The sequence below is a fragment of the Nansenia antarctica genome (assembly GCF_963989245.1).
Source record: "Nansenia antarctica genome assembly, chromosome: 1".
Classification (NCBI taxonomy): domain Eukaryota; kingdom Metazoa; phylum Chordata; class Actinopteri; order Argentiniformes; family Microstomatidae; genus Nansenia; species Nansenia antarctica.
Genome location: NC_137674.1, coordinates 11232832 through 11250331, shown reverse-complemented (window position 1 = coordinate 11250331; position 17500 = coordinate 11232832). Strand labels below are relative to the sequence as shown.

At 43.0% G+C, this 17500-nt stretch overlaps 1 protein-coding gene across 1 annotated transcript in view; it reads left to right on the top strand.

Annotated features, from left to right (window-relative positions):
* sfrp5 (secreted frizzled-related protein 5) overlaps positions 1-15942 on the top strand; it is a gene marked incomplete at both ends in the record, with an annotated part of 21585 nt that extends 5643 nt beyond the window's left edge. The window contains 2 exons of the mRNA XM_080536784.1: positions 9892-9969; positions 15614-15942. Of these exons, the coding sequence (XP_080392910.1) occupies positions 9892-9969; positions 15614-15942 (407 nt within the window). The remainder of the gene's footprint in view (positions 1-9891; positions 9970-15613) is intronic.
* Between the last annotated feature and the right edge of the window lie 1558 nt (positions 15943-17500).

The window sequence follows — 17500 nt, the reverse complement described above, 5'->3', positions numbered from 1 at the left end:
TACACACACACACACACACACACACACACACACACACACACAAACACACATCCAAATTATACTTGTTCAATCAAAGAAAAAAGGGAATATAATGTACATTGGCATGATTGGCATTATTTATTAGTGGGCTTGCATCTGTGAGTCTTCAAGTCTTGATATTCTAATTCCTTATTTTCCATTCACTTATTATTATTATTATCCCCCTCCTCTGAAATTGGAGAGGAGACTATTATTCTGCCTCAGTCCGTTTGTATGAAACACACTTTTTCTCTTTTTCTTTTTCTGACACCACTGGGACAACTTTGATGAAACTTGGATGAATAATGTGTCTTTCCATACAGATGCGGCATTTATTAAATTAGTCACATTTTGACAAAACTATGATGGAAGATGCATTTTGCCATTAAAAACATCATAACAGGGTGCAGTGTGGAGAGCTAGGAGTGGAGCCTAATGCAGTAGGCATATTGCCTAATGAATTTGGGAATAATATTTTGAGAAATCAACACAGCTGTAAGAAGCAAAACTGATAATTAATCAACTAAGCACAGGTTCTAGTAACTTCAGTTTAGCAAGTTCTACTTTTGTTCGTTCTCATACTTATATATAATATACTACTTATTATGATATAATGATAATAATAATAATAATAATAATAATAATAATAATAATGCATTTCTTTATTTTCTTCTTTAGTGCTTTTCTCAGTACCCAAAGACACTATTCCATGGAGAGAACAAGAATAGATAGTTAAATAAAAAGCAAAACAAAGCCACAGTCAGTAAAAATAACAATACAAATATTTAGATTAAAAGATACATTTAAAGCAAGTTTTAAAAAGGTTTTTGAGATACTTATTTGACTAAATAGTGGGCTTGCTTCAGCAACTTCACCTATTGTTCTGAATTTTTGCAAAGATGAAGATGGTCTGTCAAGCTGTCGTGAAGGCGCAAAATGGTGAAACGTTGGCCCTAAAGCATCTGCAAAATCTGGCAGAAGATTCCCCAAAAGTTTAGAGGGAGGAGTCATTTTTTTCCCCTTTCCGAAGCCCAAAACCCAAGAGGAAAGATGCCGGGCAGTGGATAAGATGATGATCCTAAATACCTTGAAGATGAACTAACATACATTCATCTGGTCCAAGGTAAGCTAGCTAATGTTGTCACTCTCTAGCTAACGCTATGTTAGATGTGAGATAACATTCGCAAAACTGTACTTAAAAGTTATGGTTACTACTAGTAACTAACTAGTATTATTACAACTAATATTACATAACTAGTATTACCATTACCAGCAAACTAACGTTACCCGCTGTAAAGTTTAGCTAGCTAACGTTGGCAATAGGTTGGGTGGCATTTAAAGTGGGTCTCAGTGCTGGAGACTTGATATAGGTTTCGTACAGATTATATCAAGGTTGAACATGACGTCCCAACAGGCAGTTACAAACTTTTATTTTTTATTTTTTATTTTATCCCTTTTTCACCCAATTTAGTATCCAATTATACCCAACCTAGTGTCCAATTATCCCCTGTCGCCTATTGCGTAGGATCGGCCGCACGCGCACCCCGTGGCCGGCAGCCCAGATGAGAGAGCCGATAGACTAGCTACCGGCCCCTCGAGCCCAACACTGTTATTCCGGCACCAGACGGGGGCGGTGTTGCGCGACGGATCCTTATCCGGAAATAGCCTATACCACCCTCGGGAGCGGCCGTCCAATATGCTTCTCCCCGTGGGCCCCGGCCATATCCGGGTCTGGCGAGACCGGGTTTCGATCCCAGTCCCCAGTGGGCAGCTTGCACCAGAGACTGATGCTTAGACCGCTGCGCCACCGCGGGGCTTAGTTACAAACTTATTTTGCTTTAATCTTGGGAATAAACAACCCTGTAGTTGCTGTCTAAGTGTCTCACCAGACAAGGGAACATTGAGAAGGCTGTCCAAAGCCTCCAACAAAACGGTACACAAGTAACAATAATATTTCATTTATTTAAGTACATACGTCTGTGATTGTAACATGTTTATTCCAGTAAGTAGTAAAAGCATAACAACATGTGTGGTTGTACAGAAGCAGATGTGTTTTGCAAGATGCTGCACATGAACAGGCCTCCACCTCCAGCACCATTGAGGAAAACCCACAAGAAACTTAACAGTGTTATTAGCATTGCCAATGGTGAGTGATAATCCTTGCCTTTTTCAAATGAATGCTGGCATCTAATGTAGTAATCAAAGAAAAAACAGCAAGCTTGTTCTTCATCTGCTGCTATTTTGCTACATCAAAGTGTATCTGCTATAGGTGGTAATCTTCAGCACATTTAACAAAGAAATCACACAATGACATACCTGTGAGCCCAACATTATTTGATAATGAGAAGTGGGACACTTTCTTATCTTATAGCTGACAAGGATACAATATTTGTTATTAAATTATGCAAGCATGTCTTTCCAGAGAGTGTTGAGCAACCCCAGCTTCCCGAACACCAGAATCAGCTGGAAAGGGAACCTGAGGAGGTTGCATGGCACAGAAGAAGAACATTGTAATAAAAAACCTGAAATAAACTGAAGAAAATCTGTGTCTTATCTTATTCTATAGTCTATCTCACCTGGTGGCTTCGACCACACCCCACAGCCTACTTCCTGCCTTCGACCACACCCCACAGCCTACTTCCTGCCTTCGACCACACCCCACAGCTTACTTCCTGCCTTCGACCACACCCCACAGCTTACTGCCTCCAACTTCCACCTCAAGTAGGCTTTCATCTGCAGTGTAACTTATGGGTGCATGTGACATCTCTCTCAGTAGATCGTACGGCTGTTCCTAGTGCTTTCCTAAAACCAGATATACATTCAGAAGAGTCTGGCTTGTAGAGGAACTACTTCTCTACTTCTAATGCATCCATAATAGTTGTGATGCAGGTGATCATTTTACAGTGATGTCCTTTGGTTGATTGTTTGATTGGTTGGATGGATTAATGAATATAGGGTAAATAGCCGGACAGATGAGAGAAAGATAGATAGATAGATAGATAGATAGATAGATAGATAGATAGATAGATAGATAGATAGATAGATAGATACATAGATAGATAGATAGATAGATAGATAGATAGATAGATAGATAGATAGATAGATAGATAGATAGATAGATAGATAGATAGATAGATAAATAGATAGATAGATAGATAGATAGATAGATAGATAGATAGATAGATAGATAGATAACATGTAACCACTGAGGGCATCTAGTATCTCTTGCAATCTATTACCAATTTGAGGAGAGTGGGGGAAGGTAAGGGGGAATTAGTCTCCTTAGTTAGTTCCTAATTTCCCCAAAATTACTAAGTTTATTTTGGAATCCATGTCTTGCATTATCAGTACTAACTTGTGCTTATTCATGTCAAAATACCTCTAAAACATTCCCCCTGATTGTCCTTTTCTATCAGAGCACTTACATTGAGAGAATGTGTGATGACTACAACATACAGTATGAGAGTCGATAATGATATTTGAAAAACACCAGTCGGTTCCTGTTAAGACATTAAACAATGTCTACTCTTCATCTTCCTGTAATTCATGAGCTGATCTGCTAGTCGAATCAGTCTAATCAGCTCGATTTTGCCTAATATAGGATATATGTTTATAGGATATAATATAGGATATATGTTTATAGGATATTTAAGCAATATCACACGAGAGGGAGTGTGTTATACTGAATATCAGCACGGCTGTGATTCGGTCGTAGGTACGAGGCCGCAGGCTCCGTCAAGAAAAAAGAAAAAACGGGACTGTTCAACTGGACTGTTGGCTAGTAACCTGAACACAAACTAGCTACTTTGTATCGTGGCTAGCTACTTTGTATCGTGTACATTTATTTGTACATTTCCATGTATTGTGCAACCAGTGAAATATGACTCGGTTGACAGTCGCTTTGGTGGCATGTGTTAATTAAGCAATATCACACGAGAGGGAGTGTTTTATACAACAGTTCTACAGCTCAATTTATTAGTTAACAGTAATAAGCGACAACAGATTATGATTTGTTTGTTTATTTAATCATCAAAATAAACAAAAAATAGTTCCACAACTGAACTTCAAATGGACTGTGGCCTAGTAACCTGAACACAAACATGTAGTCTGATTAACGGTCATTTAGTAGAACATCTGTGCAGCGGAGTGATAGATATAGTTAAAAGTCCCAGTGCTGTTATACTGTATATCGTAACTCATGGAATGCCTCTTGTCCAATCAAATTACTTGGTCGGAACTAACTGTTGTATAAAATAGGATATTATGTTTATAGGATATATGTTTTCAAACATCCTTCGTAGCTCTTGTCTCCACCTTGTGGTGGCTTTTGGAAGCACTTCACATATCTTTCGTCAACTCGTGTCTTCCACAGTAGCATTTTGGTAGCCAAAGCCTCTTTAAAAGAAGTGACAGCCTAATCCACACTGTGTGTAATTGATTCCTATGCAATTCAGAGACCCTATTAAAACAAAGATATTCATTCCAAAATCGCAATATCTTTTATCCTTGCACTCAATTAAACTTGATGTGTTGAAGACATTTTTGTATTTGAGCTCATTTAAATATTGTCATAGCAAAGGGGTTGAATGTGTATTGACCCAAGACATTTCAGCTTTTAATTTTTAATTCATAAGAAAACATTACACGAAATTAGAGTATTTTGCGTAGATCAGTGACAAAAAAATAAACAAATCTATTTTAAAGTCAGATTGTAGCACAACAAAATATGGAAAAAGTCCAAGGGGGTGAATACTTAATATAATAATCTGCTAAGATGACACTTTTATCCAAAGCGACTTACGTTGCAGTGAGTGCATACATTTTTCAGAATGCTTACTAAAAGGCGCTGTATAATTGCATGGAAATTGGTCAGAAATATATATCTCCAAATGGGACTCACGCCATCTTCCCTGTCTCTTGCAAAACCAATAGTAAATCAAGAGAATGGCATATCTCTAGAGTATACACAACCTCTGAGTTAGCCCACCTCTGCAATGGTAGAATGAACCTTTTAAACACTGACCGTAGGCCAACATTCTGAAAGCGTAATTGTTACTGCAACTGCCATGGAACTTTCAGAACTCTTGAATAAAAACAGCAGGAGACCTAACAGTACAGAACACATTCTTAGAGTGATTACACAACAATGCACTCGCTTAGCAACCAGTTCTACCCCAGTGAAACCACTCTCAACCACTTAACCAACCAACTCTCTCTACTCAATCCTATCGAACTCTCCAGGCTCATACTAATCATTCATTATGGCCATTTGTTGAGTGCATGGGGACAATTAGAAATGTATCCACTTTTTCATATTTTAAGCTTGACACCTCAGTTGAACTTTAAAGTGTGTACACTGACTCCACTTATATATCTTCTATTCAGAGTGTTGATGCTATTTAGACTTTAAACTTAGAATTAAATGAATTAACATGTATGTTTCTAGAGTATGAAGACTATTGGGTTCCTATGATACATTTTAAAATACAACACAATACAACTTTAAAATGGTTACTGACTGACCCTACTTAAAAAAGAAAGTCTATACAGATTTGTGATACTATTTAGACTTTTAAACATTAAGCACATTTCCACTCCCTCTCTCTAGCTCTCTGTCTATCTATCCTCCTATCTATAGTCCAAAGTATCTTTTAACATAATCAACTAAACTACCTAAATAAGGCTTTGTAAGCAGAAAGATTTTCTTCCGGAACATCCTTTTCAGTCTCTTATGCTTGTTCTTTGTCTCGTTCCCACAAGGGACAGATGACTCACGGAGAGGGTACCTTTCACCACAAACTCTGAGAGCACTTCAAAGTGCACTAAAGAGAGATGCAGTTTAGAAAGGAGCTTTTGGAGGATTTTGATCGTCATTATGATCACTGTGAGTCTGAGATCTGCACTATCAATCACTGGCATCTCTCTCTCCTCCTGCCCTAGCCTGGGAGGCCCAGATACAATCTGAGCTATTCTGCAATTACATGATATAGCACGGTTGGAGGGCTTGTGTGGAAACTAGCAGTACAGAGTTAGATTCACTTTCCACCTTGCTGTCGCTGCCCAGAGTGAGAGGAGCTAGCTGTGTGTGTTTGTGTGTGTGTGTGCGTGTGTGCGTGTGTGTAGGTGTGCGTGTGGGTGTATATGTATCTCTCTGTGTCTCTATATCTGCGTGTGGGTTCTGGGTGTGCGATTACATGAAACACAAGTCCAGAGAGATCATGGCAACACAAACAAGCTGCTGGCTGGACTAAGATTCTGGAGAGGCACCAAGGACCAGGGAGCTGGAGGAAGGCCGACCTGAGGCTCACTTTAAGAGCCATTAGTAAGACAACGACAGCCCCTTCCCCAGCCTGGTGGTAGGAGTTTTACTGGAGTTTCTAAAGATAAAATACCTCACCTCAAAAACAAACAAAGACTATAGCAAGCCTGATTACCATCACTTTAACTGAACTGTTGATTAATATGCACTGTGAAGGAAGTTAAGATAGATACAGTAATGAAGATATTTATTGTTTCCACTACAATACCTTGCATACACAGACTGTTCATTGAATATCGTGTGAGCAATATTGTGTCTCCAAGCAGTCTGTCCGTGTGTTTTCAGAGCATGTTACAACCCTTCAAAGACCGACCGACCTCAGAGCGAGGACAATGACCATCTCTCATGTGAACTCGGGGGCTCTGTATGAAAGGGAAAATCTGATCTAACACTCATGGAACATGCGTGGTACACTGGCGAGGCCCTTTGAGAATGTCCTTTCTGTTCTGTACAGGATTCTTACAGATGCGAGAAGTGTGCTGTGTTTTAGGGGGCCCTCGGGGCGGCCCGCGGCCCATGTTTAAGCCCTCCTCTGTCTGTGTGCACGGTGCATTTAAACAGATGTTAGCCCCTCTGACATAAATCACACCTAGTTTCATCCCCGCCACAGTAACGTTTTATGTCATAAGTGTTGCTGCTCGTAAGTTAAAGAGCCCCAATGAGGCGTGAGATTGTGACCTGTGCATACTTTAACCAGAACATTCTCCCCATAAAAGCCTCTGTGATACACGGCCAGGCTCAACACAGGCTTCGGGGGGTATACAGTGTACAGTAGCGTTGGTCTGGAGCTCATATAAAGAAGCGTTGAGATACTGTCTGTGTGTGTGTGTGTGTGTGTGCGAGTGTGAGTGTGTGCTTCTGTGTGTGCATGTGGGCATGTGTGTGTGTGTGTGTGTGTGAGTGTGTGCTTCTGTGTGTGTGTGTGAGTGTGTGCTTGTGTGCGAGCGTGTAGGCATGCGTGTGTGAGTGTGTGCTTGTGTGTGTGTGTGTGTGTCTGTGTGTGTGTGTGAGTGTGTGCTTGTGTGTGAGTGTGTAGGCATGTGTCTGCGCGTGTGTGTGTGTGTGCGTGCGTGTGTGTGTGTGCGCGTGCGCGTGTGCGTGCGTGTGACTGTAAGCTCTGGTAAGGATCACTGGAATCGACTCTGACAGGAGACAGCAGGCCAAGCATCTCCACACTGCCCTGCTGACACAATCAATGACAGGGGGTTCCCATGATGGACCCCCCCCCCCTCTCCTGCTCCAGGTTTCTCCTATGTGCCTCCTGATACTGGTTAATGGATAAGCAGGGCCAGTGCCGCGCTGGTCCGTATTGATGGAAAGCATTCTCCTGACACATGGTCTGGCACCGACACAAGTAGGCTTCCTGCCAACATACCACCCCAGTGAAACCAGAATGAATTACTATGGAGGCTGAATAAGATGTAGCAGCTTCAAGTGAATCATTCAAAACAGCCAGAGAGTGTGTGTGTGTGTGTGTGTGTGTGTGTGTGTGTGAGAGAGAGAGAGAGAGAGAGAGAGAGAGAGAGAGAGAGAGAGAGCACACCACACAATTAGAGCCCTGACCCTCTGCCTAGCATGTCTCAGAGTGTGAATGCATGGGAACTCTCAGAGGGGATAAACTGGCAGTTTACACACACACACACACACACACACACACACACACACACACACGCACACACACACATTGACGGTTACTCAGAGAGGATGGGGTTCAACTCCCCACGACCCAGGCAGTGAGGCATGCTAAACTTTGACCCCTCTCATTATATGCCCAGACGGCTGAGGTTTGGGTCGGGGTGATAACCTCTGACCTTTGACTTTTAACCTGGGAGGAGGGGGGATTGGGAGTGTGTGTGTGTGTGTGTGTGTGTGTGTGTGTGTGTGTATGTGTGTGTGTAAGTAAGAACTGGTAAGGGAGCAGTGTGTCTCCATGTTACGAAATGACTTGAATATTGTGGTGAGAGAATGACAAAGAAGTATTTACCACTGCTGTAAGCAAACGCCTGTCAAGTTTTAAAAGTACACTTTCAGCAGAAAGCTAATGCTTTTTCCTATGAATATGTATATCTCCTTCAAGGCAAGCACTGCCCCCATACAGTAGGTATAAGTTTCAGTGGTGTAGGGACGATATCCATACGACCACAGCCTTCTCACTCTCTCTTCTTCCATTTCTCCCTGAGTCTCTCTATCCCACCCACGTCTCTGTTTTGTGGATCAGTTGAGCTGATATTAAAGACAAAGCATCCAAACCAAGCATTACTGTTTGGGTTACATGTATCTGTTAGCAGTATTACTGTTAGACAGATAGAGTACAAATACATATAGACACTCATACATTAGCCTTCAGATGCACACACAAGTAAGTGTGACATACGTTGCATTGCCTTGAAACAGTATGGCTTCGTCCCTCGGGTCCTCTCTATTTCAAGCCTGCAAACTGTGACACTTTAAATGAATGTGCAATAACACTATGTGCAATATGACAACCCTAGTCGTCTTATCTGTACAGTATAGTATAGTGGATAGTGTACATAGCCTTTATTTATGTAAACCAGCTCCTTTCCCTTCTTTTTTTTTTTTTTTTTCCTCTTTCCTAGCACCAGGGGAGCCACCCCTCCCACATTTCGTTGTTTGGTACCTGTACTATAGCAATGACAATAAAGACCATTCATTCATTCATTCATATTGAAAACACAAGTTACTGCCCTTGAAACATCAGATTTTAACCAGCTATGCCGCCGAGAAGCTAGCAATTCAATGGCACAGGTCGCGGTACGAGGAGTGAGTTTACCAACTCAAACTCATTACCCAAGCACACACACACACACAGACTGAAACTAAACTTTCTAAAAAGAAAAGTGGGGGGGGAGGTCATTTCAGTTCAAGATAAACTTGGCTTTTCTTTGAAGTTTGAACAATGTATGGTTCATCTCTAGATAGAGACCTGGCTCTACGTACATAATCACTTTTTTAACTGAGCTCAGCGGCTCTCACAACCGTGTACCTTTCATACCGGGACAGACCAACAGACCACGCCCGCACACCAAATATACAACTTGTGAAATTAAAACATTTTCTCCAAAGTAGTAATTGCAGTGCAAACATCAGGCAGGCTCCTGGGCTATATGTTCCTGCCACAGCATATAAGATCTGACATGGTGGCTCAAAAACAAGTGTTTCAGAGGAGCTGAGGGCTTAAAGCAGCACAGACTGGTCTAAGTTTATACCAGCTCGAGTAGCTGATTCTACTGTACCTGCATAGCCCCCATCCCCCCCCCCCCCCCCCCCCCCCGCCCTCCCCTTCCCGGACTATGGAACTCCTTTGTCTACTCTACACCTTAAATGATTGAAAATACTTGAAACATTCTGTTCATGCAGTAGTTAGAACAGCCATCCTTTGGGTCCCAATGACAGCATTGCTATACACACAGTGAACTCACCTGGATGTGCTCAAACACACCAAGGTTCCCCAAGTCGTGTGGTTACGTTATTATACACTCAGTCTGAACGTGTGAATGAATGTTATTGATTTTGTTCTCGTCTTTCCCCCTCAGCCTCTAAGGTCTGCCCCCCGTGTGACAACGAACTGAAAGCCGACGCCATTATGGAACATTACTGTGCTAGTGATTTTGGTAAGTACTGTAACTCCCCCTACACACACACACACACACAGACACAGACACAGACACAGACACAGACACAGACACACACACACACACACACACACACACACACACACACACACACAGGAACTGTTAAGGCTGACAGTCCTTATCTGATCTCTCAATGATGAAGGATGAAAATGTAGCATGACACACACACACACACACACGCACACGCACATTCCCCCCTCTTTCATACAAAGACTAGGAAATCCCACCAGAGCTGATGACAGTAATAAGAACCACAACATAGTTGTACCATGATCTGTTATGGAAAGTGAACCATGACCTTATTAATCATGATGTGCAATCATAAGGCCCTTCCCTGTCATCATTAATGTGGTGATGTGATGTGATGCAATGCGGCCTCCTCGTGGTGGAACAGAGCCCACAGGAGACAGAGTGGAGAATGTCAACAATGTGTGCTAGCCAGGCAGGATGCATGTGTTGTGTATGATTACTGTGTGACACGTTCTAGTCTTTTGGTCCGCATATCAGCAACCAATCGAAATGTTCAGACTTTTTCTTTTGAAACACGGAACCACATTTCAACGTCGTTGGGAATACACAACACAGCTGTGCTAGTTGACTAGTGATGTCATTGATTTTCAACAACACAGAAATGTATTCAATTTTTTTTTCGAAAGAAGCAAAAAAATTAATGATCGGATCTCGATATGAGGATCAAAGCATGAGAACGTGTCACATACTGTATGAACTTTGCAGACGCTTTTTCTCTATTCAGAAACATTACATTTCAACCACATACAGTATAACCCTTAGGCAACGTCCAGACAGAATCCAGTCAACATCCATCCAGACAATGTCCATCTAATATTCAGGCCTCCACCTCTTCCATTCCCAGGGTTTGATTCTGGACATGGACCCAGAACAGGCCTTTTCAATTCTCTCCACTTGTCAAGCTCTTTGGCCGAGCATACTATACTTTTCAATAGCTACGTCTCTTTCTAGTTAATAGTTTACTGTGCTGCATGTAGTAATCATATAATCACACTGTATGTGCGTGTCGGAGCTGGAAAAAGCTGCTCTGAGATTCTGCAGAGAATATAACATTACATTACACGGTTATCCTTTTATTTGTTTTCTATTTCAGATTGAAGTAGAAAAAACCTACCAATAACATGTGACATTTATCGACCATTTCTCGATTTCACAATCCATTTGCTGGCTATTTCTATGAAATTGACCAATGAAATGGTCTTAACATGATGCCAGCGATAGCTAACATTATCAAGATTATCAAGTGTGCTCACACAAAAAAGTAACGAACAACATAAACAACTGTTCTGTTCTTTCTCTCATTTAGATAATTATATGTCTGTTTAATTGTGAGATTGAATAATGCTTGGTTGTACGACCCAGGGAGGTAACATGATTACATCTCAAGGCAGATATCCAGCCACAGGCATGAGCTAGAGACTATCATTCCTTTCACATACTGTACGGTCATCTTATTGGCACGTTTGATTCTCAGTGAGAGATTGCAGAAGCCAAGAGAGGATTGTGTGTTTGAGCCAATAATGATCTAAATATGTAATATGTAATAACGACGGAATTTGATCAACGCCTTTTTTCAGCCATATCAGATTTCCCTAGGTAACTCAAGTTTTTAAACAAGTTTTACTTTAACTGTATGAACGAAAATTAATATGAACAGAGGAAAAGTCGGAAGTCTGTTCAAAGCGGATTACTTTGGCTTCGTACTGATGGAGGTCTAGCAAACAAAAGCTTAACACAAACACATTTTGAACACGCTGCATCAATCCTAAATGGAGATTCCCTTATTTCTGGATGATTTAGGATTGTGTGGCACTGACCGGGCCAAGGCCAGACCCATAGCCAACACCTGGGTGTTAGTGGAGGTGACGTGCTCTAGTTTAAGGAAATACTGGTTCTCCTCAAAGTGACAGCCTCTCGCTCAATCTCTCTCTCTCTCTCTCTCTCTTTCCCTCCATGTCTCCTCTCACTCAGTGGAGAGTGTTTGTATAAAAAGTGGGTCCAACTTGTCACCACGACACTGCCCAGGCATGTTCACACACAGAGACCCACTGCAGTACTTATTACTGTGTATGGGTGGGCACACAGGGCAGGGGGAAATGATTTTACATTCCTAGGAGGAGGCTTTTCACTGATGGCCAGACAAACTACATATAGCGTGTGTGTGTGTGCGTGTGTGTGTGTGTGTGTCTTCCATGCACCCATTTGTTGTGTTCTCACTGAAAAGCATTCATGTCGTTTTTTGTTTTAACTCTGCCTGTTCACAGTTTAATTGGGCTTCCTTTTAATCACTATTTTCTTTTCCATTATTTGCATTCTCTCTGTGTGATGTCTCTGGCCTAAGCTGGGGGCCCTGGCTGGTGTAATGTAACACACACACACACACGCACACACGCACACAGACACACACTCACACACACACACACACACACACTCACACACACACACACACACACACACACTCACACTCACACACACACACACACACCACACACACGCGCACACCACACGCACACACACACACGCACACACGCACACAGGCACACACTCACACACTCACACACACACACACACACACACACACACACACACACACACTCACACACACACACACACTCACACTCACACACACAAACAGGGAATCTGGATCTGAATCAGAGCGCGGGAGTAAGCCAACCCCACTCCACACACACACACACATTCCTCCCTTGGAACATGCTAAGACTTTGCGTGCGCGTGTATCTGTGTGTATGATGTGTGTTTATAAAACAGTAGACAAGGAGGCGAGAAATGAAATGGCAGTGTTCCAAGTGGCTGAGGAACATAGCGATGTTTCATACCAACACTGTGCCTTTACCCTGGGCATGATTAATAAGGCCTGTCAGAGAGCTCACACACAGAATTCCTCTCTCAAACGCTCTCCAGTCCCGTTTTAATCTGTCACATGAATACATAGAAATGTATCAACATAAATGTATAGAAAGCAGTCAGCAGCTCATAGGTATGATAATCGGATGTTTGTCATTGTCCAGGAAATACTGTATCTTCATTACATTATATATCTGAATGGCTATGGGTGGGGACCAACATCATACAATACCTGGTCGTTTCAGAGTCTTGCATGCATGTAATGTATATTCTCCTTATTAAAGCATAATGGAAAGGATATGTGCACTAATGATGTTAGCAGGCCAGACAAGCAGTATGTAGGGGAGACAGGGGTCAGTTGGAGCACCCTGCTTTTCTCCAATCAAGCTAGAGAGATGAAATTCACTGCACAGTTAAGTTTTCTCCCTGTATGAAAACAATTTGTCAAATACCCCTGCTTGAATATTTGTAATACCGTCCAGAGTTTGAATATCGAATAATCCAAACCAATATTCTTTATCACTGTCATATTGGCTAAACGTTGACATGATGTGTGTTATTAAAGCACAAGAGTTTTTGTCATGCTATTACGGTCAGGGAGGTAATTCAGTGTTAACCCTTTTGAAGTCTAGAGTGGTCCCTCAACAGTGTGATCAATGGATTAGGACGTCTATTTACAATTGACACAACAATCAGCATTGACCTGACCACACTTGATTTATTTTATTTTATTTTTTATTTTTGAGCTGTTTATTTAATTGATTTCGGCAGAGATGCACAGAAGTAGCAACAGCAGTTCTCATCAAAATCAGAAAATAAATGTAGGCTAAACGTTATTTGTGCATGGAGGGGTGTAAACTAGCTCCCTACTCAGGAGGGGTGTAAACTAGCTCCCTACTCAGGAGGGTGTAAACTAGCTCTCTACTCAGGAGGGTGAAAACTAGCTGTCTACTCAGGAGAGGTGTAAACTAGCTCTCTACTCAGGAGGGGTGTAAACTAGCTCTCTACTCAGGAGGGTGTAAACTAGCTCTCTACTCGGGAGGGATGTAAACTAGCTCTCTACTCAGGAGGGGTGTAAACTAGCTCCTTGCTCAGGAGGGTGTAAACTAGCTCTATACTCAGGAGGGTGTAAACTAGCTCTCTGCTCAGGAGGGTGTAAACTAGCTCCCTGCTCAGGAGGGTGTAAACTAGCTCTTTACTCAGGAGGGTGTAAACTAGCTCTATACTCAGGAGGGGTGTAAACTAGCTGTCTACTCAGGAGGGTGTAAACTAGCTCTCTACTCAGGAGGGTGTAAACTAGCTCTCTGCTCAGGAGGGGTGTCAACTAGCTCTCTACTCAGGAGGGTGTAAACTAGCTCTCTACTCAGGAGGGGTGTAAACTAGCTCTCTACTCAGGAGGGGTGTAAACTAGCTCTCTTCTCAGGAGGGTGTAAACTAGCTCCCTACTCAGGAGGGTGTAAACTAGCTCTCTGCTCAGGAGGGGTGTAAACTAGCTCTCTACTCAGGAGGGGTGTAAACTAGCTCTCTGCTCAGGAGGGGTGTAAACTAGCTCCCTACTCAGGAGGGTGTAAACTAGCTCTCTGCTCAGGAGGGTGTAAACTAGCTCTCTGCTCAGGAGGGTGTAAACTAGCTCTCTGCTCAGGAGGGGTGTAAACTAGCTGTCTACTCAGGAGGGGTGTGAACTAGCTCTCTGCTCAGGAGGGGTGTAAACTAGCTGTCTACTCAGGAGGGTGTAAACTAGCTCCCTGCTCAGGAGTGTGTAAACTAGTTCCTTACTCAGGAGGGTGTAAACTAGCTCCCTACTCAGGAGGGTGTAAACTAGCTCTCTACTCAGGAGGGGTGTAAACTAGCACTCTACTCAGGAGGGTGTAAACTAGCTCCCTACTCAGGAGGGGTGTAAACTAGCTCTCTGCTCAGGAGGGTGTAAACTAGCTCCCTACTCAGGAGGGTGTAAACTAGCTCCCTACTCAGGAGGGTGTAAACTAGCTCTCTACTCAGGAGGGGTGTAAACTAGCACTCTACTCAGGAGGGTGTAAACTAGCTCCCTACTCAGGAGGGGTGTAAACTAGCTCCTTGCTCAGGAGGGGTGTAAACTAGCTCTATACTCAGGAGGGTGTAAACTAGCTCTATACTCAGGAGGGTGTAAACTAGCTCTCTACTCAGGAGGGGTGTAAACTAGCTCTCTACTCAGGACAAGGCAGACAGTAGCACAGTCTCCCTGTGAGCATGTTGTGAAAAGTCTCACAACCTTAACAGGGAATGGGAGAACCAGAGAGGGACAAACCATCCTTGTGTGTATGTATGTGTGTGTGTGTGTGTGTGTGTGTGTGTGTGTGTGTGTGTGTGTGTGTGTGTGTGTGTGTGTGTGCGTGCCTGCCCTTTGAGTATGTTATGTTGTCAAGCGTTTTGCCGGGTCACAATACAAAACAGAACTAGCATTTTGAATTATCAAGTCATATGTTGAGATAATCTGATTTCAGGAATTGATAGCATATTTTTCCATTACGTGATTTGTTTGTTTACAACATAGATTAAGGACGTCTTTGTTTAAACTGCTATATATTCAAATAAGTAAAACATGTTGCCTATAGGGGCAAAACTATAATAGCAAGGTTCTCCTTAGATCCTAGTCACTGATCCATATACCTCTCTCTCTCCCTTTCTCTTTCTCTCTCTCTCTCTCTCTCTCTCTCTCTCTCTCTCTCATGCCCCCCTCCCCTCTCTCCAGCCCTCAAGATGAAGATCAAGGAGGTCAAAAAGGAGAAGGGTGACCGGAAGCTGATCGCGGCGCAGAAGAAGAAGAAAGTCCTCAAGATGGGCGTCCTTCGGAAGAAAGACCTGAAGAAGCTGACTCTGTACATCAAGAACGGAGCCAACTGCCCCTGCGCTCAGCTGGACAGCCTGGGCAGCAACTTCCTCATCATGGGCAGGAAGGTGGATCAGCAGCTCCTCCTCATGTCCATCCACAAGTGGGAAAAGAAGAGCAAGGAGCTCAAGTTTGCCCTCAAGTATATGAAGTCACACCAGTGCCCCACCTATCACACAGTCTTCCAGTGACACCAGTTACAACACCGTCTCCCAACCTCCCCCACTCTTCCTATGGCTTCCCCCCCCCCCCCCCCCCCCCCCCCCACTCCACCCTCCCATAACGTGTGGCCATGCCCCAGATCCCTCCATACAAGCACAGCCCTTTACCCATCCTCTGGCCCCTAGGAGTCGCCTCCTTTGCCCTATGGACTCGTACTCTGGTCCTGGACGATCCACGAGGTGGGCATGCTTTTGTCGCAGCCTAGCACAACTAACTAACCTGAATCACCGAATCATGGTCGGTCTTGATGATGATTTGAGAAGTACAGTAGGATCAGGTGTGTTAGTGCTGGATAGAAACAAAGCCTGCACCCCCCCCTGTGGATCTCCAGGCCCAGGTTAGAAAAGGACTGTTTTAGTCCACTTCCCTGTCCCTAATCCTGCCCAGAGAGATCCCAAGAAACCCACAATGTCCTAATAGTTAGATGTTATTTTTCTACATGTGTGTTTTTCCTTTTTTTGAGATTAGTTATTGCAAGTTTTTTTTCTTGGTGGAGCAGTGACATTGCTGCCAAATGATTCTTCCTCCGTAGGATCTTCTAAAGACACTGTTACCCTCTGTCATCATAGCAATACAATCACACGTATATTTTACAGCAATCATGTTTATCCTTATGACAATAGCAGTGGAATATAGGAATATTAAGAAGACTTGTGGGAATCGCAGGAGGGGAAAAATGCTTTTTGGAGGAGGAGGCTTTTGGATGAAAAGAGAGACTGTTTAGAGACAAGGTATTATGTCTACAAATACCGTATATGATGGTTCAGCAGAGGAGACTCAAGCAGGAGAGGCCCCGTGAACAGACTGGACAAAAGAAGAGACGACCGTTAGCTGTGTAGGTAACACCTCATTTGAATATGTGGTCACATCGATTGGCCAGGAGTTGTTCCTGACAACATGCCCAGGAAGAACTCTAGGGCCCCAAGTATTTAGGAAAAACTCCTGGTCCAAAAACTGCCATAAACCATAAAGTAACACACACTGAAACATGTCAGTGTCTAACGGCTTGCAGCGGATAAATGACGGAACAGTTAAACAATGCATTACCATTGTTTTGTTTTTTGTTTCATATTTCATGTAGATATGAAGGGGGGCGGCGGGTGGAAGGTTGTATAATAGGTTGTTGATGTGAAAACTAGATGTAAAGAAAGAAGGGGTGTTTTTACTTTCCCCTCACGCTCCCTTTTTGGAAGATGGATTGATACATTGAAAGAAGAGAGACAGATGGATTTGATGATGTTGCTGCCACTGACTGATGTACAGCCGAGCTCCTGTGGGACAAAGAGAGTTGCCTGGACCCCTACTCCTCAGACGGAGCCAGATGAGAGAGAGAGAAAGAGAGAGGGGGGGGGGGGGGGGGGGGGGGATAAGAAGGCAAACAGCCAGAGAGAGAGAGAGAGATACACGCTGGACTGAACACACCCTGTTGGGTGGTGAAATCTCCGGGTTCTCACTATTTTTCACTATCACTATAGGAACATTTCTTTTTTTTTATTGAAATTGTTATAATTTGCTTCAATTATACTT